The sequence below is a fragment of the Phaethon aethereus genome, assembly GCF_964289735.1.
Source record: "Phaethon aethereus genome assembly, chromosome: 2".
Classification (NCBI taxonomy): Eukaryota; Metazoa; Chordata; class Aves; order Phaethontiformes; family Phaethontidae; genus Phaethon; species Phaethon aethereus.
Window position 1 is genome coordinate 139,196,775 of NC_138582.1, and position 25,021 is coordinate 139,221,795.

General features: G+C 37.3%; 1 protein-coding gene across 1 annotated transcript in view; it reads left to right on the forward strand.

The window, feature by feature from the left end:
- The window catches only part of MEOX2 (mesenchyme homeobox 2), a gene marked incomplete at both ends in the record, with an annotated part of 53,001 nt that overhangs the window by 17,728 nt on the left and 10,252 nt on the right, over positions 1-25,021 (forward strand). Inside the window, one exon of the mRNA XM_082015147.1 lies at positions 22,099-22,271. Within this exon, the coding sequence (XP_081871273.1) occupies positions 22,099-22,271 (173 nt within the window). The remainder of the gene's footprint in view (positions 1-22,098; positions 22,272-25,021) is intronic.

A 25,021-nucleotide genomic window follows, 5' to 3' on the forward strand; every position in this document is an offset into this window, starting at 1 on the left:
AAACCATTCAGGATGTCAAGCTAGACTGGGGAGTAGGAGGAGTCAAAATGCAATGATAATTCCCGTTACTAAATGCTGTGTGAATTACTGATCAAGGTATTTTTGAGCAGGTATGTGGCTCCAAAGAATAAGTAACACTTTTTATTTTATCATCTTAAATAGAGGTGTTTTTATAATTTTGATGATCTTTTGAGCCAATTATTGGCAGATGTGCTTTAGCCAACCATATGTATAGAGGTGATGTACAGATATATTTCTCTGCCTCAACAAATATTCCAGCTTCTTTCCAAATGGTGTGTTTGTTTGGCTGATGCACAAGCTCAGCCAGACGTTTTTCTGAAATTGAATCCAGATCAAATGGAATGCCCTGCTGACTGGCTGGATCTCAGTGCTTGCCTTGATCAATGTTCTTCACCCTTCTAGAAAACAGGCAGTTGTCAGGTTATCTGGCATTTTCAACATAGGTTCCTATATGTTAGCCGTAAATCTATTTTACCTTCTTTGACAGAGGGAAATATCACATCCAGTTATCATTTGAAGACTAGAGCAACATAAATTTGGTAGTAACTTGCTCTAGAATGTTTTTATTTATTCATTTTTCACATCAAGACTACGCAGTTCTCCAAGTAAGTCCTCATGCGTTGCAGATGTACCAACTGCTGAAAACCTTGTGCATTTTCCTCTTGTTGGACTGAGTTTGATCAGCCATATTGTACAATTTATATTGGGTCCCACTAAAGTTTCATAATAATTCTCGTGTTTTATTGCTCTGATGTAAAATTCTCCTCTACTAGGAGCTGTTGTGAATTGCCATATTGTGAATTGTCTGTCCAGAACTAAGAACTTCTCTTCTATCCTGAGATTTAATTGGAAGAGATTGAACAGCCATTTTTTTCTTGCCTGTCACCGATTGACTCATTGCCAGGAGATATTCAACAGTCTGGCTCCTTTTGCTGTATTTTGAAGTCTAAATGTAGGCCATCAATATACCTGGATATTTTTCAGTACAGTGGTTATTACATTTCAGTACAGAGCTCTCGGAAATTGTGTGAAGGGTGCTATATAAATGTACAGATTAGAGTGGAGTGGATTAAATAGGACTGGATTTCTGGAATGCACATCACCCCTTACTATGAGTTCTCATAGTGTGGTTAGAGCCAGCCTGTACTGCACGAAAATTTTTTTGTGATGTCCATTTAACCAATAAATCTGTCATCACTGACTGGTCTCCATTTCCTCTGAAATAAACAAATCACTATTAGGTTCTTTGAAGCAGCAGACTGCCAGGAAACACAAAAGTCACTTTTGCTTCATCCACGGAGATAAAGTAGTTAGTAAGTGGAAATGAGCTGCAACTGAAGGAGCCTCAGTGTTCTCACACCTGTTAGAGAGTACAGTAGATTTCCACACAGCAGGAATTCAAACAAGCCTCAGATCACTGTGTTCAGTGAAAGTGAGCTTGCCTAGCCAAGAAATGAATTGCAGGCCCTTAGAAACTACTTAAAGAAAGCCAGTTTCACAGGGACAGAGGAAATCTGAAAGAGTCCAGGAAGCTCTTGTAGATCTGTGACGTCCATTGGGTCAGTTGTTGTTTGCCTGGTGCCATGTTTCTGACCTCCACACTTCTCTGGCTCCCTTTGTGAACTAGATGGTCCTCCGCTTGCTGCACTTGGTGTCTCGTTCTGCGGGGCACCTCTCTGTGCCTTGTCGGCCTTTGGCACCGAGTGTTTTCACATGTAAGTTTGCATCTGCTTTTTCTTTACTCTTGAGCTGGGATTTATTTCATTGCAGTTTCTTTTTCCCAACGATATGTGGCTTAATTCTTATCTTTTACCTCTTCTCAATGTGAAAAATTAATCTTGAAAAGCTAGTAAAGTTCTTGATTCATTCTGGTTGTTATCTGCTAAACTACTTCCACTGCTGAACAAGGTTGTGGAAGTTAAGCTTCTGACAGGCGAGCATAGTTGTTGTGAAGGGAAAAAAATCTTGGGTTTAGATTCTGTAACTCATTTGTAGGTTAATTAGAATAGTTTACTTCTTCATAAAAGTGAAGGAGAATGTTCCTGTTAAAGATTTGCAGCTATTTTCAGCAAAATAGCTTTAAGCTTTCTTCTTAATAAAAACTGACTTTTGACTTCTAGAGATGTCTGTGAATAAGAAAATTACAAGCCACTGCTAATGGAAGCTGCACTCATGACAGGAACAATCAATAATACAAGAAAGATGACTTTTTTTAGGAAAATCTAATGAATCTTCATTAGGGGTGGACCCTGGGCCCAGCAAAAGCTAAGGAGAATTTCTAAATGGGACAGCTTTACAACATAGTTTATAAATAGTGTTGAAAAATCTTTCATATTTCTTCATCCATTCCATTTTTTACGCTTGTTTCTAAATAATTTGATGCTTGTTGAGAGTTTTAACATCAGTATTTCCAATGACATTCTTGCTTTGCTGGAAAACAGTGTTATTACAGTTTCAGTAAAAGTTCTATCTTGGATTTGGATCCACAGCCAGTAATATTATTTTTGCCTTTAGTCCTAGAAATAAAATATTAATTTGTTCTTATCCAACTCCTTTTAAGTGACTTGTTTTCAGACTCGTGTTGACATTCCACTCTATTTTTTGTTGCTAGCAAATTTAATACTTCACATTTTGAACTCATGATAAGGTAGAAACTATTCTTGTAATTACTGCAAGCATAAACGCAAGCTTCGGTTATATCCTGTCGAAACACCTATTCTAACCCCTGTATTCAGATTGTCCTCTGATACTTTGTGTATGTACTGTGTTTTGTAAGTTAATATGGACTTTTAAAAAAATTTACATGTTTTTATGAGTAGTGACTTAAGGGGACATTCCTGTATCTGTCCCTTTACTGCCATGGACTGGGTGTTTGCAGGCTGCTAGCACAGTCCTGAAGTGTCTCTACTTTCCTTGGTGGGAAGATACTGGAGGTTTGAAGGGAACCAGAGAGAAAGACAGTGCTGTGCAGACCTGGGGGATGTGCTTCACCGTACCCTGTCCTGAGGCAGGGGCTTACCCCATCACACGACCTCTTGTGAGGGGGGGATGGAGCTGCCCTTCTTCCTTCCTTTCTTCTTATCTGGACGTACAATCGATTGCACTAGTGACAGGGAGACGTAAAAACAGACCCATGGTAAAACGGTATAAAACTAAACCAAAAGGGGTATGGCACTTAATGTGGTGCCAGATGCCAGATCTAATTTGGAAAACTTCTGGAAGTAACTTGGGGCTCCAGTTGACAAAATATATTTCCTGGCTCATGTTTAATCCCATGTAAGTGGTGTTTCTGTCAATAATAAAACAAAAGTGAGGAAAAGAAAAGCATGTAGCTGTCTGCCATACGTATGACAGTTCAATTCCTACAAAATACACTACTTGTTTATAAAACTGGGAATAGTTTCCAAATTACATTTGCCAAAATATCCTGAAATGAATCCATATACAGTCTAAAAAAGTGCTTAGAGATTTTTCAAATGTGATTTTGGTAGCTTCAAGTCCTGAAAATGCACATGTTGAAACTACACAACTGTTTAGGTCCTGATATATCACAGGCATAACCTGTGGTCTTTAGGAATAAATAATGACATGCTTGGAAGAATTAGAGAGAACAGGAGAGATTATAAAAGTTCAATTTCCTGAAAATGTTATATTCCAAATCTAGCTGGTAGGAATGTGGGAAATACGAAGTAGAAGGTGCAAAGTCTGGTCATGCTTTATCTTCTTTTTTTTCTCCTCTAGTTGTCACCTTTTTTTTTTTTGTTTTGTTTGACTTATGGCCCATCATTAAGAATAAAGGCTGATGGTTGTTCACATGAAGAAACATCTGCACACCTGTATCTTTGTATCAGTCAGGTAGCATGTAGATTTCTGCATAAATGGGATCCTGTTTTTGCCACTTTCAAGCTGATCTAGAAAAGAACTAGAGGGGAAAAACCCGTAAGATTAAATAAGCACAGATATACCTTAAAGGACATGTGAATAAAAATTGCATAAGGGTTCTTGGATTAAGTCCTTAGATGATTTATTTATGTAACTGCTAAAGCACCTTGTTACAGGAAGAAGGAAAATTTGAGGCCTACTAAACACTTAGCTCTATATTACATGAACTTCAAGGAACTTTAGTTACATGACAACTGCAAATAATATTTTTACATTTTACTGAGAAAATGGGAGATCACTTTCCCTGTTGATTCATTTAGCATCTCTGAAGCTGTAAAGAAGGCAATGGAGAAACAGATTTTTTCCAGATCAAAAATAGCAGGATGAGGTAGTGCTAAAATGGGACCTTCAAGCCATTTTCAATAATCCTGGAACTCAAAACTTTGAAACTTTGGTCTTTGGTTTGATAGCTAGTTTAGTAACAGTTAAATGCTTGGGAGTTTCCTGTTTAATTTGTCTTCCAACAAAAAATTGACCTGAAAAAAATTATCATGGAGACTGTATAAATCCAATGAGAAAGAGACTCCTTTTCTAAGAATTAATCCAGTCACATATACCAATGGAATGATTGGGCAAGCTCCAGGTAAGCATCAAAAAATATCAGGTGGTGTTCAGAGCAAAAGCTACAGCCAGTTTTTCAAGGCTGGTTCACAATTTTTATTTATGCTGGTCAAGTACTTTTAGTGTGTGATGAATTGAAATAATAAACAGTTTTTAAGCTACTTTATGAGAACCCGAAGTTGTCATATTAATGTATTCTATATATTAATATGGCAGAAAAGGATTAAATTCTTCCTGTGTGTACTACACAGCATTTTTTTGTGTTGCGTATATGTGCATAACTTACTAAACCAGAGTTAAGAGAGCTTTGTATCTGTTCCTGTAAGCCATGAATTCTGGAGCCATGCTTTTCTTATGGGAATGGAAGTTCAGTCTTGGGGAAAAAAGACCTGGCTCTGTATTTGTGAGCCTCGCACACTCCTAAGTTTTATTAGCTGTTTCAGTGGAACACAGTTGTCTTAGAAAAGTTGTATCTTGGAGAGAAAAAGCTGCCAGGTTGCTCAAGCTATTTTGGGGGGTGGTCTTTAAACAGCTAGAGAGAGACTTTGAGGTGGACGCTTTACTTCCAGGGGGACCCAATGCTCAGAGCAGGAAAGGAGACTGGTATGTCATGTGAATCTTCACATTAAGCAGACTACTTGGATGTTTATGTATAAACTCAAACTTCTTTTCAGGGTGCGTGACTTAATACCTGCATAGGCATTACATCAGTTAGAAAATTCTGCTCATTGGTGCCTGCTTTGTTTCAGGTAGGTCGGGGAATAATATTCATCATCTGGAGTGAGAGTTAAGCACAGTGAGAATCAATCCAAGCAAATACACAGAGGCTAGGCAGTGACAAGGGCATCTGCCTGCACGTCTTAACATCAGGAGGAGGGGGGAAGGCATTCAGAGAGAAGGAAGCATTTCAGACAAGTGCTTTGGTCCTGTCTAGAGTCAGCTATGCTCTGTCCAAGCGATGATTTGTACCGGATATAACGTTGCCATCTCCTACATTTTTCTTAATATTGATTTAGAGTAAATGAGGAGCTGAACATAATTTTTGGCATCTCAACATTATTGCCTTACGGATTCTTAAGTACTTTTGTAGAAATACTGAATGCTTTGAGAAAGGAATGGTATAGAGATTCCAGGACGTTGTATTCAGAATGATTCACAAAGTTCTGGATCTGAGAGGAAAGTCTGTGTGTAATAACCTGTTAAAAATTGGATAGATAAATTTGATGATCAATAGCAGCAGAAGATGTAGAGGAATTACTAATCTGGAACAGCATTCTGGGTCATTGAAGGTCATTTTCCTTAGAAAAATAGATACAAAAGGCAACGTACTTTTCCGAGCACTTTCTACCACTTCTTTCTTTTCACATGTGCATTGCTGAGAGTTGTGAAACAACATATTGTTCATAACCTGTATGACTGCTCTGTGGAATTCTGATTTCTAAACAGGCTTTCAGAACTGAATTTGAGCTAGTGACTTTCATACACTATGTGTGTTCTTTTACCAAGTTTTAAAAATTATTTTGGTTCCCCTAAACATCTCTCGTGTGCAAAGGGAGTTTCAAAATGCTGTTTTCTAAATACGCTTATGAAGATGAAAGTCTAAATACTGATAAGTGATTTTACACCTGGGCAACTTGACATATGAGTTGCCCAAAAATAATGATTTTCATAGCTCTCTTTCTTACTGATAAGTGGTTGTCTTGTGTTTCCAATGATACTTCTATAATTTCAGAAATTGCTTCCCCTGTGGAACTATTTTTGGGTGATTGTGGTTTGTATTCCTGCTTCCTAAATATATTTCTGGAGTTTCAGGTCAGATTTAGGTATAAGGATCTTTTAATCTCTTTGAATTATTCATTCATAAAAGGAATAGAACATGCCCACATTGCATATTACCAATTTGTTATGCAGAAGATGAGCTGATATATACCCACAAAGACTGGTGCCTTCAGATGTTAAAGCATCTGAGTTACTACGTAGCTCAGCGGATCTGAGTATCTGTTGACATAGTTCTCACAAAAGGTTTGCTCACCTTCTCATAAAAATCTAGAAAGGTTTGCTGAGAACTGCATATATGTTTCCATGTTGCTTTTGTCCTTTCTTTCTTGCTTTAGACCCCAACATGTTTCTTTTCCTTAGCCTTTTCCTGAACACAAGTCCGAGGACACTGCATATTTTGATCTTTTCCTATGTTTCTTTAATTTCCAGCAACCTTTGAGATAAATTGTACTTCTTTTTGTCATCATACTGTAAGGAATTTCAGAATTGCACCACTTAAGAAGACCATTTTAAGTCAGAGAAACAGACTGTGTTGCTGTTGCTTCTGCAGTTGTACCTCAGCGAGACATGACCTGAACATCATCCTATGCCCTGTCTGCAGACCTTTGACTAGATCATACACACTCTGACTCCTCGCCCTCTTTTCCCCCAGGTCTGTTATTTGAAATGTGAATTTCATGTGAGTATCACATTTATATGCAAAACAATATGTAATTATAAAAATTAGGCTAGTTATTGCCACACTTTACTTGAATAAGGATCAAAGTCTTCTTCAGGATAGGAACTGTTGTTTTCGTTTAGATGAATTGGGAGACTAAGTTGAAGGGTGTCACAACTGTGATGTTTTCCCTCAGTTTTTCCTTAAAACCTGCTCTGGTATAATACCCAGGATGATGATAACTGGGATGCAGTGATCAATGTTTCCACTTGTTACCACCATGAAGAAGTGAGGTGCAGCATATAAGTGCATTGTAGGCTCTTGGGAGCGTGGACTTTCTTTTGTTGGTATGCAGTTTCTAGTATGAGGAGGCCCTTCAAGCAACACTGCTACGCTAATACTAAAGAATAATATATTTGAAAGTTTCTTGGTCTCATTCTGTTTGTGAATGCATGCCTTCATTCAAAGAAAGAGCTTCTGGACTCTTTCTACAGTTTTTGAACCAAAAAAATGTCCTCCAAGCTAGGGAACTAGCCTTCCTAGCTGAGGCAGGTATTCTTCAGTCTTTGATTGAATTGTAGTCTTTTCCAAGTAGTAGTATAAAAATTTATTTATTTATTTACGTTTAAGGCTTAGTAAGGTCATGCATTAGTGTCCTGATTAGTGTCCCTTCTCTGAGAATTAATGATGAAAAATTTAAAGTAGTAGAAAACTGTCTGAAATAGGCTCTTATTATCTCTCGGTGAAAGTTAAAGCAAATCAAATAAAACCAAAAGAGAATTAGTTCTTAACTGATTAAAAGGCATTTTTGGTGTATTAAGATACACAAAAATAAGTGTGGTTCTATTCAGTAGCTTTTGGGGGCAGATCTTATTTTGCAAACAGTGCACTATCCACACAAATAATCCTGTTTGACTTTTGTGTTAGTATGTGGGTGAATTAATGCTCATTAATATGTTGAAGGAGGGTGGTTAACCTGAACTTTTTATCTGGTCACCATTGATGCAATCCAAGAAGGAATGACTGGTGATTTTTTGATGTTCTGAGCCTTGTCATATCAATGCCTTCTCATTTTGTCCACAAAACTGAAGATTAACCTACATGGCAGTTACTGCAAGACAACTTTTATTATGTCAAGGGCTTGAAGGGCTGTCATCATGAAAGTGAATGAGGAGAGAAAGGGGCTGATATTGAGATTTTTAATAGGGACTAAATCAGCTTGAAAGAGGTGAAATTTGTGGAACCAGGAATGGAAGCCATCATTGAAAAAAATGGTTTGGGTATACATATTTATTGATGTGACTTAGAAGCTAAGAGAAGTAAATTGAGAATATTCTGTTGTAAATGCATGACTATGAATTTTTTTCTTCAGCTTTAGGTCTGGGTAAGCAACTGAATGACAGAACATCAAATGGGCAAGCGGTCTAAATCCCAAAATAGAATAAAGTAGATGGTGAAACTAATGAGGTCTTTTATGGTGATGGTAGACCAAAGTTTCCTTTGGAAATAAGGTAAAAAAAAAATAACAAAAGACAGACTTTAAAGGGAAACTATAACTCTGGGAGCAATGTACTGAGATTCTCTGGTAGGTTAGGTAAAACACACGATACAAAAATCTAATTTTCTTTTTTTGTTTTACATTTTGAGGCATGAGAAGACACAGATTTCCTGCTTTCAGAAAGAAAGTGAAAATATATGGGAGTAGGAAGGCATCAAACTGTGTTTAGAAAAAGCTTAGTGTTCAGCTAAATGCACAGATGCATAAACTAAACACTTTTTATGCCTAAACCACTGTTTATATAGTAATGAGGATTTTCCATCAGTTTCTTCAGTTAAACAGTAGCTGTCTTTTTGCTGTTTAATGGAAACAAGGCAGTCTTGCATAAAAACATCAAATATATCAGCATGTTGTGCTCTTTTATCTTTTATATGAATTCAGCATAGTCATAACCCTAACAAGCCAACATTTTAACCTCCTTTCCCTTTGAATTTTGTCTCAGATTTGTGAAATGAACTGGGTCCAATTGTGCTTAAGAAGCAAGCTGGAGTTTTGGATGATAGAGAATGTCAATATCTAGTTTTTGTTTTTGTTTTGAAAGATGGAGAAAGCTTGTTTATGACTAGGAACATCCGCCAAATGCTCTCACACCAGCATAAATTAACTATTTACTCAAACCCATGTTTACATCTGTGAAAGAAGCTGTTGCTCCATGTTTTTAGTGCCCCAGAGGCCTATAAATCCCCTGGAAAACATTGCAACAATATAAAACAAGCCAGTGAGTTATTCAAGAAGTACCGTTTTTGCAGGGCTGTGCTGTACCGGCGCATGCTCAGTCCAGCATCTGCAATAAATCCAAGCCCCAGTGACATTTGCTCTACTGACTGGAGTCACTAGGGACCGCAGAAAGGAAGGGAGATGCTTGTTGGACGTTATTTTAAATAACAAGGCAGCAAGCAGATGAATCCTGCAGAAGTGCTGTGTTACTACGGAGCTCTCAGCAGAGCAGCGGGTAGGAGAGGGAATGAGGTTGCTCCATACTTACCTTTACATCTGCCTCATGACAATTTGTCTCACAACAGACAATTGAGATCAGAGGCTTCAGTTTTTGTTTTATGTCTGTAGAAACTGTCGGCCCGCCTATCACAGGGACAGCTGTGCTAAGCAAACAGTCCCGCATTCGTAGGCGTCCCTTTTGCCTGAAGATCCTGAGCAGGGATGCAAGAGGTCCATATTTGGGGTGGTTATCACTGGGTAAAAAAGACTGGAAAAGCTCCTTTCTTGGCATTAAGCTTTTTCAAAGCTGTGCAATTTTTAAAATAAGATACCCTGGATAAAAATATGTCCGATCATCTTATTTAATTGGGTGGAAACTCAGAGATTGAGTAGTTTAAAATTAGATGGAATAAAGTTTAATATTGAAAAGAGTAATGTCCCAGAGCTCGTGTCTAACTGCTATAACTCATTTTGTTGGAAAGCTGCAGACCTTTATTCCACTTCTTAATATACCTCTTGAATTCGTGCCGCTTCGGAGCTGCTACATACTCTTTTTTAGAGCTGCCAGACCAGAGTTCGGGGGGTGTTTTTTTGAGGTTCAGAGGGGGATTTTTATATCTCCTCCTCCTCACCCCATTAGCACTGGCAAATGCAGCGTTCATTGTTGTTGCACAAAGTCCAGCCCTGGAATTGCTGGTTACTGGTATACGTGCTGGGATTTCATTGTTGCTTCAGGTCTCTGCTTTTTAGAGTACACTCCTACATCCTCCAGTAATTCTATGGCTCTTTTTTCCCCTATTTCTGTAATCTGATAATCTCAAGTATTGTGTCTACTCTTACTGCAGAGCATCCAACCCTAGATTATATGGATGGGAAGAAGAGTAAAGAAATAAAACAACAATTTTCACTTCTTAGGAAGGAGTAAAGAAATAAAACAACAATTTTCACTTCTTAGGAAGATGGAGTTCAACACTATCAGGGTCAAAAGGGGGAATGATGCTTTACCTTCAGCCTGCCAACCGTTACTGAAGGTGACAACTGATCGCAATAGAGAATGTGGCGACTGATGTGTGTTGTTTTACAGGTGAATTAAGTAACCTTTGTGTTTGTTTTTGGTGTTAGGACTTTTAGGATGGAGAAAAAAGTTGTACCTACCTAACTTGTATCTTCAATTGTAATGAATGTTTCTTAATTTTCTTATCTTAGTAGAGGTAGGCATTTAAAATGAGCTTCATTTAAAAGAGTAAAACAAATATTTGTAAAACGTATATAGGATTTACTATGCTTTGACAGGCACTGTCAGACTATTTTGCTAGCACATTACCAGGAAGGCCTTTCTTCTCCAGCTTATATGCAGCAAGTTGCGTGAGGCTAATGATGGAAGACTCAGGCCATATTATTTAACATTTGTGTGCCAAATGGCCTCTCTTACTAGGGCAAATAAAAGTTTCTACTTTTGTATGAGTATAGTGATCACAGAAAGATTTTCCATTACTGAAAAGGAGTTGGAAATGAAGCTGGGGACAAAACAACCTTCTGATTTGACTGTGGACTTGTGCTTTAATTATTGGATGCTCTTGGGTTTGGGAGAATCTTTTCCTTTTTTCCTTTTTTTCTAAATATATGTGTTCTCGAAGTGCTCACTTGAGACCTGAACTTTATGTACACACTGACGTGTTTGCAAAATCAGGCTCTTATTACTGTACTTTCTCTTTCCAAATTAAAAATTAACACTATGTAAGAAATATCAACTACTTTGGAAGTAGCAGTCTATTTTAGATGATTAAAGGAGGCTTAGACCTCTTAGTTACTTTAACTATAGCCTCTCTATCACAGGCATATAAAAGTGGACAGCACAAATACGGCATAAAAGTTTGCTGTCTGAAAAGCTATACTTGAACCTGTAGTTGAAGTGACCTCCCCTCTTAGATATACAGTAAATATTTTCTTGCACTCTAATCTTAAAATAATAGGAAGTACTCCAAACAATTATGTTGCGGCTTTTTGCTCACATCAGAGTTGAAGTTGTGTTTTTTTTTTTTATTGCACCCTGCCAAAGCTTTCCATTATGAGTCACAAACTTTAACTGTATAACAAGTGTGATTGTTAGCAATCGAGAAAAATTATTCATCAAACAGCTCTCCTAGACTGTAAAATTAATAGTATAATAGATTTAGCAGAAAACGTAAACCTGCACTGTTAGTTAGATTTTATTTAATTTCAGATTTATTTCCTTTACCCAATATACTATTTAGAGAACTATTTTGGATTTTCTGTTTAATTATGTGAGCATTTTTCCATCCCTTAACAATTGTACTATAGTTTGAAAAAGGAAATTGTGTTACCTTCACACGTGACAAATCTTTTGGGTGTTTTAAATGGATTCCATTTACAATAATCATTTGAGAGAACACAAAGAAAGGAAAATGTGGCATGCCGCTAAGTAAGAGAACTTGTAAGTCAAAACCAGCTGATAGTCAGGACTTACAAAGTAGTCATTAGGAGGTTTTCTATCTAGTATTAACAGATAGTAATAGTTTTAAGTGAGAAATGAAACTTTCATGGTTGGTCTGAAACCCAATGGTATAAATAGTTTAAACATCTGAAGAATTTTGTTTTATAACTCTTTTTATTTTGGTTTCCCCTGAAAGACAGGTAATTCCATTTAATTGCATGTGGGAAAGTACTTTCCACGGTTTTTCCATTTTTATAGTTAGTGTTATACTTCAGCACAATGTTGTAAAGTAAACTGTGAATGAAATAGTAGAATACACCCAGCACAACAACCCTGTTTGGTAGGAAGGTGTGCATGTGTGTGTGTTTTTCTGTTCTTAAAGTCTGGATATCTACTAAGGTATGTTATGAGCACAGCTGGGCCTGTTGGCTTCGTTTTAATGCTTTCTGAGGGATAGTAAGTTTTACAAAACATGTCACTAAAACATATGCAGGCATATGCACAGAAATCTATGATATTTATTAAAGACCCAGACAGGGATTTGTGCCTCATGCTGAAAGCTGCAATGCCACACTAGCTGAGCCACGTCTAGCAGGGGCAGCCATCAAGGCAGGGAATGACCACGTGAAATTGCTTGTGAGGACCGCAACACTCATCAAGACTGTGAAATGGAAGGTGATTTGTGATCCTGCAGTTCTGCAAGGTGCTACATACACTGCAGAGGGCAGTTATGAGTGTTTAAAAAGGACAAGTTTTAGAAAGAGTAAAAACATTTGAGGCAGACTGATAAAAAAAAAAAAAGGGAGAAAGGGCATGCTAACATAGAATTAAGCAGAAATATTGGATGTTAGATTTGCTCCAGACACTGCTTTTTTTCTGTCACATATTCGACATATATAAAATTTTCACTACATCATTAAGGAGTTCCAAAGAAATCTGTTCCATGATGAATGGAAAAAAAAATTATCCAGTGTAACACAAGTGGAAGAATTACACTGAAAAATACCACTGTGAAATGGCTTCCTGTTTCCTGTAGCAGCAAAATAATTCTTAGAAAGAGTTAAATTAAAATTGTTGGTACCCATTTATATTTTCCTTTGTGTAATTGTATCCTGAAGACCTGCTTTGGAAAGATGGGTGAGTAAGGCAATATGGAGCCCTAAAGAAACTCCAACTGTATTAAACTTCTGTAAGTGTTTCAACTTTTATTGCTAAGTATGGAAAACTAAAAGTCTGGATTCTTTGGCTTATGTGCAAACTATTTATTTTTTTGTTCGGACACAAGCTCATGCAATTGCAATAATTTTTTTTTTAAAAGCAAACAGAAGTCAGCAAGATTTTGACTGTAAGTTCTGCATGTATATTTTGAGAAAATATATATGTAGGAGCCTAAGAAAATACTTTTCTTTAACCAACTCAAGACTTCTCATGATCATACACAAAGTAAGCTGGGACTTATAATGGGATCAAAATCGTCTCTGACACCCATGTCACTGAGAAGCAATTCCACTGAAAGTCTTAAGCTTGCCCCAGTTTGCCCACTGTAATTTGGGGAAGAAGTTGGCCTATCCTTAGAAAGTGTCCCAAACGGCACACTCTTTTTCTAGGCCATTTGCTGTAGCGAAGGTACACGCTGTGGCACAATCATAGAACCATGAAGGTTGGAAAAGACCTCCAAGATCATCAAGTCCAACCGTCAATCCAACACCACCGTGCCCACTGAACCATGTCCCGAAGTGCCACATCTACACGTTTTTTGAACACCTCCAGAGATGGCAACTCCACCACTTTCCTGAGCAGCCTGTTCCAATGCTTGACCACTCTTTCAATTTTTCCTAATATCCAATGTAAACCGCCCCTGGTGCAACTTGAGGCCATTTCCTCTCATCCTATTGCTAGTTACTTGGGAGAAGAGACCAACACCCACCTCACCACAACCTCCTTTCAGGTAGTTGTAGAGAGCGATGAGATCTCCCCTCAGCTTCCTCCTCTTCTGATGTGGTCTGTTACAAGATCTACAAGAATTACTATAGATTCTGGCTTTTACTTTTGTTAATGTAATATCTTGTGTGTGAAGAGTGGAGGCAAAGGCACTGTCTATGCTATATAGCATGTCAGCTAATGAAAAAAAGAGCTATACATACGGTGAAGTCTGGAAATTACACCTTGATTTCAGCAACCTTTGGATAAGGTGACTATTGTGACTATATGTAAGAAAATTGAAGTCTATTTGCGTACGGATAAAATACAATGGTTTTAGAAAGATATTTGGAAATTCACAGTGAAGATTTATTCTAGTGATCTCTGAAAACTAAATAACTGAGATTTTCATGTGTAGTAACAAAGTTTGTAATACCTCATTAAAAGTGTTTTACTCACAGATACGAAGAATAATATCCACAAGGTCTGAACTTTCTAAGCAGACAAATTCCCAATCTGCCATTTGGGAAGCAGACATTGCTGGTTTTGTGGTGGAATGTGCTGCTGCTTTAAATGCAAGGGACTTTGAACGTAAATTTGAAAACATGTAAAACTAATGATATTTTATATAAAGAAATTAATATAGAAATAAGGTTTGTAAGATGCATTGCTTGACATATGTTCCAATCCCCACTGTATTTGGATTCTTAATATTAACAGTGACAGTCTGGCTTTACAGAAGGAAAAAACCCACAACTATTTTCATGATATTTAAATTCTAGACAGTACATGCAAGATACATATAGGTATAATTTCTCTATATATTTCTTAGCAGCAAGTCACTGCAACATATTTTTCCATTCCTTAACCTCATCTCTTTTTGCTGGCAATATCTTAAGCTAAATATTTAGCATTTTATGTCATATAAATGGGAGCAACCTCAACTATATTTTAATGATGACAAAGAAGCAGATCTACATGTACTTGTGAGAAAGCATCTCATCAAAAAGCACACTGGCCAAAAGGATTAAATCATCCAGACTGCATTCTTTATCATGAAAGTATTTTAGTTTGGGATTTTTTTTTCTTTTTTTCAGACAGGAATTAAATATGGCCCTTTGTTAAACCTGTGTCCCAGAACACTGCATATGTTGGCTGCTCTAGTTTTTTTGGGAGGACAAGGGTCTCCCTGCTTCACAAAATTGAACTGAAATCTACAACCCATCATTTTAGGGAGATAAGACTTGTTGAGAAGTGATTATCTAAGTTCTGTGTGTCATATCTTTTCATAAGCAGCCACTTTTCTACAGTTTGAAGTGTTTTAGATCTTTCAGGGACCATCTCTGCAGAAAAAATCTGTTTTACTAAGTATTTTTATACAATAAAGTAAGGCCAAAAGGAGTATTTTAATGCCTCCTTGGAGTTCTGACACAGCTGCTGTCCAGGGAAAGGCTTTCATCAGACCAGTGATGATGACTGAGGCACGCACAGTGTTTGGCGTGGGTTTGGTTGCTCTTCACTTTTATTCTGCTTCCTTTGGGTAGGAAAGAGCCTCTGTGGGAGATATCTAGGAGATAAGACGCAAGGGAAGGAAGATTATATAAATTCCTATCTCAGCTACCATTTTCTCCACTTGGATGCCTTTGTTCTAAGAGGCTTCTGCATGGAAAATTTCTTGGCTTGATTTTGTAGGTTAACTCAGAAGGACTCACTGCTAATCTGTGGGGAGGTGGTGCTGGCAGCTCTCACCTTCATTTAATGAAGCTTTTCTACATGAAAGCAAATTATAAAAATGGTTTGGTAAATAGGCAAACAGTCACCACGTGTACGGTATTCAATGCTGCATGTAAGCAATGTATCTCCAGAACTCCAAATGGGAATTGGAGGTCCCACTGGATAAAGTCCTATTAAAGTGCAGCCTGTAAAGTTTCTTTAAGGGAAATCCTGTGCCTCCTTTCCTAACATAAGCTGTTATTGTATACTTAAACCTTTCCTAAGAGTAGTGACTTCCACACGAAGATCTACTAACTAGTGTAATTATTCATATGAGAAAATTCATATGTTGTCTTCTATGTTTGCATGAAGAAGTGGCACGTGCATGCTAAGTTAGATTGATCAGATGACCTGGCAGAAGCACATCTTTTCCAGCACAGGTCTGTTCAAGAACCTGCAGCATTAGCTATCCCAGTGTTACGAATCAGTGTTCCCGATACTGCAGTGTAATACCTAGACTTGTACTTTCAGGAGGCAGAAATAACAAAAAAGGTTGGCAGCAACAGCTGATAGGTAATGCTTTAGGATGGTATATAGTGTGTTTCAGAATAGCCACAGGTTTTACTGTGCCAGTTCATGTTTTTTTGGGGAGTGGATATGAAGCTGTTTTGAATTGTAAATTGTCACAAGACTGAGTTAGAAAGCATTAACTCAATAAGCAAACAAAAGTTTGCTTTCCTTAAAATGAAAAGAAGGATTCATGTAATTTCAGTGTCGTACTTGTGCTACTGTGCAGCTTTGCCCATTTGCACATGCAGAGTTGTGAATTATGGAAATGATGATGCTGGGGTTTTTTTGTTTTTCAGAAAGGATTCTCTAAGTACCTTTAGTGAATTGCAGCTCCAGAAATACTTGTAATGACGTTCTCAAAAAAGGCACTCAGACTATGTTCAGTGATTTGGAACTGTACTTCTAACTGAGCAAAGTCTTCTAAGAATATTATTTAAATTACTAAAGAGAAGAAAAATTATGAAAAAAAATAGGTTAATTAAGTTTGCATCATCTCAGCTGGTGCAAATAAGAGTAGATGCATCAAAGTAAGCATAACTATGTAGTTTTGCGTAGCCCAGGAGTTAAGTAATTTTTTCGGTACAAAGATTATAAACAAAAGTAGGGAGTAAGGATTTAAATTAGGATCCTGCAAAGCAATGGGCAATGTTTTGGACACACGGTAAGTTTACATATGAATTCTGAGCAACTTTGAAATGAAAATAGAGAAAAATGTCATGGAAAAACTGCATAGTATTCTCTACTAAATGTCAAAAATATTTGAAAGTAAGTGACTATTTCTGGGTAAATCTTGTTCTCACATGTAGTTGCTGGCAAAACAATAGGAACCATATGGAGACCTTTATGCTTTGCTTGTGTCTCAGTGAATTATTTCATATTGTCCAAAAATATAATTAGCTATAAAGCATCAGAAAAAATAAGATTAAGCAGTTCAGATATATACCAGTATATACTTCTGATGTTTAAAAAATATAATTGTCCGCTCCAAAATATCCCTTTGCAACTGTAATAGTACAAAGTTGTTTATTTTCTTCACATGTGTATTTCAGAATAATGGTATTTTGCTAGATTATTGCTCTCATACTAAAGTACTTTTCCCTAAGTTCATATTGCCAATATCTTGAAGGAGAAAAAAAAAAAAAAAGCATTTTGTGTTAAATCACATATTGTTGTGTCCTGTTGATGTTTAGAAGCTCTAAAGCTTTTATTTACATGTTAGTGATTTAAACAAATGTAGAAGAATTAAGTTTGAAAGAAACGCTCTTTCATGCAACATTAAACTACTCAGAAGTAGCAAGCTTTTTGCATTGATCACTTTACATAGATTGCTTCATTTCAAAGCAAATAACCATGTAGTAGTTGTTGTCTGCAAACCCTTGAACATCATTTAGAGGAAGGTATGCAATTACAAACATTTAATTTAGCCAACTTCACTATAAACTTACAGTGAAATAAATTTAGAAATAGGTTGTTCATGGTAGAGGCTTTCTGAGAATAAGTGTTGGAAGATGTGAGTGAAAGTTGAAAACTTGGACATCGAATAACAACTCTAGGGGTGAAATTCCAATGGCCTTTTTCTCACAAATCATTAGTGATTATTGCCACTACTCACTATCAGTATGGATATCAGGATCTGAAAACCATCTGCATCTGCTAATAGTTGAGCACTACCAATCTGACTTATTTTTGAAAATTCTTTTCTGGGATCTTCCATTACAGGTATTAACTGAAAGTTCATTTGTGTCTGAGAAATGAGGCCATGTCAGCTGTTGAACTAATCCAAGAAAAAATAGCAGGTGCTTCTTGCACATTTTGCCGGTGGTTCTGACCCTACCCAGTTAGCACCATATCTTTGTAACATCGATATTCTGACCAGTCTCTCTTCCCTATTCTGTGACCAGCCCTTTTTTCCCTAGGCATTCATCAAAAGCAAAAATACCCAGATGATCAGTTTTCATATTCTACACAAAGGAGATAGATCCTGTGTTTGCTTTGTGTGCTTCATATCTCGGTGATGTAGAGAGAAGTTGATAGGAACTCTAGTTGGACAATACAAATGTTGAGATTAACAGCAATTCTTTCCTCAGTAAAGTAGAAGTAACTTTTGACGGTGGGAATGGTGCCATTAGTAATGATTTTTTGTAAAAAAATCTGAGCTATTATTAAATTCTGGAAAAATCTAAGCCTCTAAAGATCTGTAAGAACAGTCATTTATTGCTTTGAATGTCTTTCCAAATGGTACCTTCTACATCAGTTACCAACAAGCATTTTTGTCAAAGAGGAGATATTAAAGATGCTGCCTGGAGTTTTTGAAAACTCATAGAAACAATTCTGAGAAAGAGGTATGACCTGCATTCCTCAAGGCAGTGTTTAACTGCCTACATTACTTGACATCTGAAGAACAAAGGATTGGGAAAGAGAGACTGATAAGGTACTAATACCTGCATGTAGGCTACGTCTTCTGAGAGTGTGCCAGAATTTGTCCGGGAGAAGGCAGAAGACAGAAAATATAGGTTGCTGTATTTTTCGTCAAGTGGTTTGTACCATCTGTATATATTTTATGTGTGCCTTTTGAGAGGCAAGGAGTGTAACTTAGATCCCCCTAGGCTTTGTTCTCTGCCTCTACACCTACCATTTGGCATAAGATGTAGCCAGTAGAAGAAAACTAAGGTTGTTGGGACTTTTTTCTTGTCTTAGTTGCAACAGCTGCAAAACAGATGTAGGCTGACATCAGTTCTGCCAAAAATCTCTTCCAAGTCTCCCACCCATTTTCCACCAAAGAGAAGCTAGTCAGGTGATATGAGCAGAGACCTGAAGGTCAGAAAGAGATGGGAGCTCCCAATCCTGGCTCTATAGAGCGTGTTAAAAAGAAACAATCAGAAAACCTAGATTTACCACTTTGGAAATTAAAACAAAATTTCTAAAATTACTATTCCAAGTAGTATGATGTCAATAGGAAATAAAAGGCAATCTGTACATGAACCACAGTAACACTGCAGCAGAGAAAGTCAGATGACAGCAAGAGTTCATAACTGGTGTTCACTTAACTGTCTCTCTCTATATATATTTGCAATATCTCAAATGCATTAAGCAAAATACCAGCCTTGCTGGCCAGATCTTTGCTGAAACAGATTTTGTAGGATTACAGTTGTTCTGTTGCATGAACCTCGGTACTGAAAGGGAGTCAACTTTCTGTGTACCTGTCTCAGGTTTCTCCGTACCTCTCCAACTTTTGCTTTCAGAAATATTTATATATATGATATGGGTTTTTTTCATAATACCTTGACTATTACAAATACATTCAATGACATTCACAATAAACAAATAAAGACCTGAAACTTTTCCACTGTGTCAGTCTGCTGATGAAATCATACTGCTGACAAAACTGTGGCTGCCAGGCACTTAGAGTCCAGCATTGACTTAAAGGTAGTATCCAGCAATCGCGGAAATGTCTAAATAACCATTTGTCCAAGCATGTTTGTATTTGCACAGAATCTGTGTGGGCTAGCATTGCTAGCAGTGCTGAATCCTCTGTGCTGGCAGAGATGAAGGACAAATGCTACTCATGCAGTTACATTTCCCTTTCCTTACACCAGTATCCCAGGAACCTGGAATTTTGATGCTAACCTGCTAATTTAGATGCATTTGTAAATTGGGAACTCAGAGTCATGAGTATTAACCTGAAAGGTGACTTGGCTCATTATGGTTTTACTGGCCGTGCAGTAATTCTGTTTTCCTCATGGAACTGTAAGCTTGCAGAAAAATTGCTTGTGTTATAGGTCTCAGTCACTTACAGAGGTCAGTATCCTCCTGAGAGTGGCTACTTCTGAAGTTTTTCCCTTTGTCCATTCATGATAGGAGTAACTACCAAGGTTTTACACCTTTGACCCCACTTTCTCTTGCATTTCCAGGCTTATGTCTTCATTTATAGCATTTACTTTTCAATACGGTGTCAGTGCCATCTGTAGGTGCATTACTGTTATTTAAGGTTGCAACCTTTAGTTTGGAAACCAGTGAGCCATGGGTCTTTTTTATAGAAAGGGCTGTACCTGTGAAGACTTCTTGGCTCACGGCCTCACATGGACACAGGTTACCAAGACCGTTAAGAGGACTTTAAGCAATGACTTGCATGGAATACATTTCCGTGTTGTACTGCAGATAAGCAGGATGCACATGTCTCTGGTGGTTTAAGAATGGTAAGTCCGAATGCTAAGAAAAATAAGTTAGGTATCTCTCTTCAGTGATTCATTGGAATGCTGATATAGGGGTTTAAGTATTTAAGTTCAGCTCATCTGCATAGTATTTGGACCTTATGGTAAGCAAATTTCAAGGAAGAAAAGCAACATGCATATTCCTGCAATGGAAAAATGCAGAGAGAAATTATAGTGATTCTAGTTTGCTAACTAGTATGAAGGAAGAAATGTCAACTTCTAGGTTTAAGATGGTTTTGATCTGTCAAGATTTCTGTATTGAGTTTGGATACTGGACCTTGACCGTATACAGTAGTCAATGGGTGTGGCATCTAATGGGGTCCTATTGTAGAAAATCCATACTGCAGTTCTTCTTGAACAGCTCCCGGACCCACTCAAAAACATTGCTGGATACCCTCAGTCATACACACCAGCAGTACAACCATGTCTGAAGCAAAGTTCTGTGTGTCATATCAGCAACAGTTAACAGGTTTGGCGATTTGAATCTATTAGCTTTAAAACATTTTAAATTAATGACTATAGCACCGAGTCGAACATCAACAGTTCTCATAAAACAAACAAAAAGTTCCTTTCCAAGCAACAGAGTAACTGACAAAAAGGGAAAATGTAGATAGTTGACTGTAGTTTTGAAACCAGACCCACTGGCCAGTTGGACAGTCTCAGGCATGTCGATGATTCATCTGACACAGAGTCCCAGGGAGTGATTTCTTGCGGGCCTGTTCATTTGGATGTTGATGCAGGTTTCTATTTAAATCAGCAGCTGAAGTGTGAATTTATCTGTGACATTTTTAAGATGGTTCAGGAGGCCAGAGTTTGACTAATGATACTCCTACTGATCTCCTGCTAATTTTGGATTTATAGGTGTTGTATCATACCCAAACTTATAAATGTCTGGTCCTTCTTTTTTTTTTCCTTTCCACTCTCTCTTTCTCTGTTTTCTGTTTTCTTTTTTTTTTTTTTTACAGTTTAATCTCTTTATTTAAACAGACTTCACTGACAGCAAGAGAATTACTGTCACTGAGTTCAATAGTTTGGCTCAGGACCAAATATACCTGTTTCTGAGAGTAAAAGGAATTATTAGAGTGGTAACAAAACTTTCAGCAAAGCTCCTCTGATTGTGGCCAAAGTATTCCTTAGGTAACGAACTGCAGTGGTAGCAAATTTCCTATACTGATGCCAGCTGTGGCATAACCTCCCTACCTGCACCATGGCATGAGTAGGAGGAGATCCCACTATCACGTGGGATGTTCTCATTCCTTTTTTGATGTGTGTTGATTTTCCTATGCTTTGTCTGTTACCTTTCCCTGAAAGCGTAACGGGACTAAACCTTAAAGTGTGTTCTTTAAAATAGAGCTTTGGTTTAAAATACTAATGAAATTGTAGGAGAGAGAGATTCATGAGGTATTACTCATTAAGACACCAGTCAAATGATACACATCCTTTAGTAGCTGGATGCACCAAGAGTTTCCAGAAGTGGGAAGGAGTTGAAGCTTTGGAGAAATTCTACAGAGAGCTGTTAGGAAATGAAACGCTGCAAGGTTTTAAGCTAAAGTTTGATGTGTGTGAATGGAAGCAGCAGCTCACATCTGTCAGAATTACTGCTGCTTTCCTGATTTACGGTGAAGAATCCATAGGTATGAAAGCAAGGGTGTGTTTCTGAGAGAAGAAAATTTGAAGAATGTAACTGAAGCATGTTGTTATCTTTGAGCGTTTTTCCTATTTAGCAGTACACTTGTCATTACTTCAATTTTTTTTTTTTTTTTTTTCTTTCCAGATTCCCAAGAAGGAAACTACAAGTCAGAGGTGAACAGTAAACCCAGGAAGGAAAGGACAGCTTTCACCAAGGAGCAAATCAGAGAGCTAGAAGCAGAATTTGCTCATCATAACTATTTGACCAGGCTGAGGCGGTATGAGATAGCAGTAAACCTTGATCTCACTGAAAGACAGGTACTGATGCAAAATAATGGACTTTAAATTCTTGCCCAATATTTAGCAGCGGTTAGTAGCTTCTCACAGTAGACCTCTTGTTTATGGTACCGATAGATATGTTGATATATCAGATTGAATGTTTATAGCAAAATGATACACATTTATTATCTCTCTCCTATGCAAGTAATTAATATTTTTATATGTAGCAGCTACAGATTAGTTTCATCTAGTAGGTGGAGATGGAAGATAAAAGCACAAGTAATATATCTGTTAAACTGGTGCACATCTCTCCTAATTTGTCCACATCGATGTGGCTGGAGAAGTGGTAGGTCTCAAATACTGCATGCACAAGCAGTTGATTTGCCTGCATGCAACAAATATGAGCATCTTGTTTTAGTCTATTAAATATATGCAGTAGCCATTTGTCCAGAGTTTCTGAACATCCTGTTTCCAGATGGCAGCAAGAATGGGAACACCAGCAGAACTGGAATACAGGCATTTTTAACCACTTTATCTTACCCTGCACTGTGAAAGCAGAGGAGAGGATGGAATTTCTTATCACTGTTATTGGTTTCCTGCTCACCAAACCCTGGTCCGGGAAACACTTCTGCATGTGCTCAAGTTTCATCATGCATGTTGTCACATTGATTTCTAATGGAAATACTCATGTTAAGCATGTACTGAAGTGTTTCAGGATCTCATCCCAACTCACTAAATAGGTAGTCAAGTCACATTTCAAATAATAGTTACATCAACATACACATTTAAGTTACGCGTTTTATTAAAGATATTTAGAATACTGGACTCAAGTACACCGAATATGCTGAAATATTACCTACAGTTTTATCATTAAAATTGAAAGCTTTCTTCAGGAATCAACGTTAGATTCAGGGATTGCTTTAGATACAGTCAGTAAGATGATGATATATTCAAGGGAAGGTATCAGAATAGCATCATGATTTGTGAACTCTAGATATGAGAACTTTTGTAATTTTCTTGAGCTGCATTAACACCTGCTATAAGTAGACATCTCAGTGAAAATCCAGTCTTTTCTATATATGAACACACATTTACTCACACAAGCAAATGAAACAGCTTTTTTCTTTGAAGGCTTCTAGAGAATAGCTGTCCCTTCCAGCTTGTCAAGAAGCCACCAGTAATATATCTCATTTGACTTGAACATGTTGCCAGGTTCCACTGGGGTCATTTTCAGTTATTTAATTATGTTTGTTATGTTTGTAAAATACACCATTTTGTATCAAACAATTGATAAAATTTTGCCTATTTATTTCCACTGACCAAGGTAAGCCAAGAAATTAGATTAACTTTCACACCTGATTTTGACACCTAAGGGGAGGAGGAATTAATTCCTGTCTCAGTGACGAAGGTAGAGTCGGTCTGGTACTGCGCAATGATAAATAAATTTTTTAAAATGTTTGCTGGCCAGTTTGACAGGAATCAGTCAGCTGAACTGAGAAAACATATCCCCATATTTAATAATGGTGAATTTGGCCTGGAATTTAACTATTGTCCTTGATAAATTCTTCATTCTTCAAAGATCAAGTTGAGTAGTACAACTAAATGAAGAGACAGTCCACTATGCTAAAGGAAATAGTTAAACTAGAATCATTTAATGTACTAAAAAGGGGCAGATAATTATTGAATAATGTCTCTGGAGGAGAAAAGGCAGCCTGGGCTACACAAGTGCAGAGAATTCATTTAAGTCATGGGAGCACTTGCTGTTTTCTAGCTGTCACATAATGTCAGTTCTAAGCATTCTGCTGATAACTGTGATCATTTCAATAGAATTAGAATTATCCTATCTAATTATGTAATCTAATTCTTCTCTGCTTCCCCAGATTATCACAGAGTGACAACTGAGCTGCTAGAGATAACTCCCTACTTTCCTGCCTTCCTGCCTTCCTGCTTAAAGCCACCCTTGCTTAGAAAAGGAAAGCATTAAGATTTTTAGCTTGATAGAGTCCAGTTCTATATCTTGCCACAATAAAATGGTCTGAGAGTAAAAAAAAAAAATAGCGTAAAAACTGCATTGTTAATTGAAAACAAAAAGAAAATTGAGAGGAAATTCTGGACATATTTTTCAGTTTCTGAATCGTACTAAGCCAAGTGATTATGTCACTTCCAATGTTGTCAGTTAGGACTGTCTTTTCTTAAAATCAAATGTACTGCTTTGATGGGAAAATGGTGTGAACAGGCATGGAACTGGGTGTGGGTTTCCATGGTATATGACAGTCTTTAGAAGCTGAATGCAGTAAGTCAAAAGGCTTGACTCTTCTTGCATACTTGTTTTACATCAGTATTCCTTCAATGACTTAAAAAAATACTCCAAGGTGAACCTGGTGTGACACTAATATTTCTTTTTTTTACAGTTAAGAGATTGAACTCACTTTCAGGACTTTTCATCATTAGCAGAATGAATGATTATTCTTGAGTGGGATAACAGCACTTGTTTGTTCACTTACTACTGTTATTACTTTCTTTTACTAGCTGTCCCAACAGAGGAGATCATATTTGATACCTATCTTGAAAAGATGCAACAAAACCAGTTCCTCTCTCTAAAATTATTATGACTGAATTAAAATATATTGATGGAATAAAAAAACCCCCCACCCTTCAGTGAGGTAGCATTTTTAGAAAATTGCTATTTCTGGAACAGTTTTCCTTTACAATTTTCCCCCCAAAGGTTGCATTGCACAAAATGGTACCTGATAGGCAGTAGTTCCTTTGTTTGCAATAAGTGAACACAC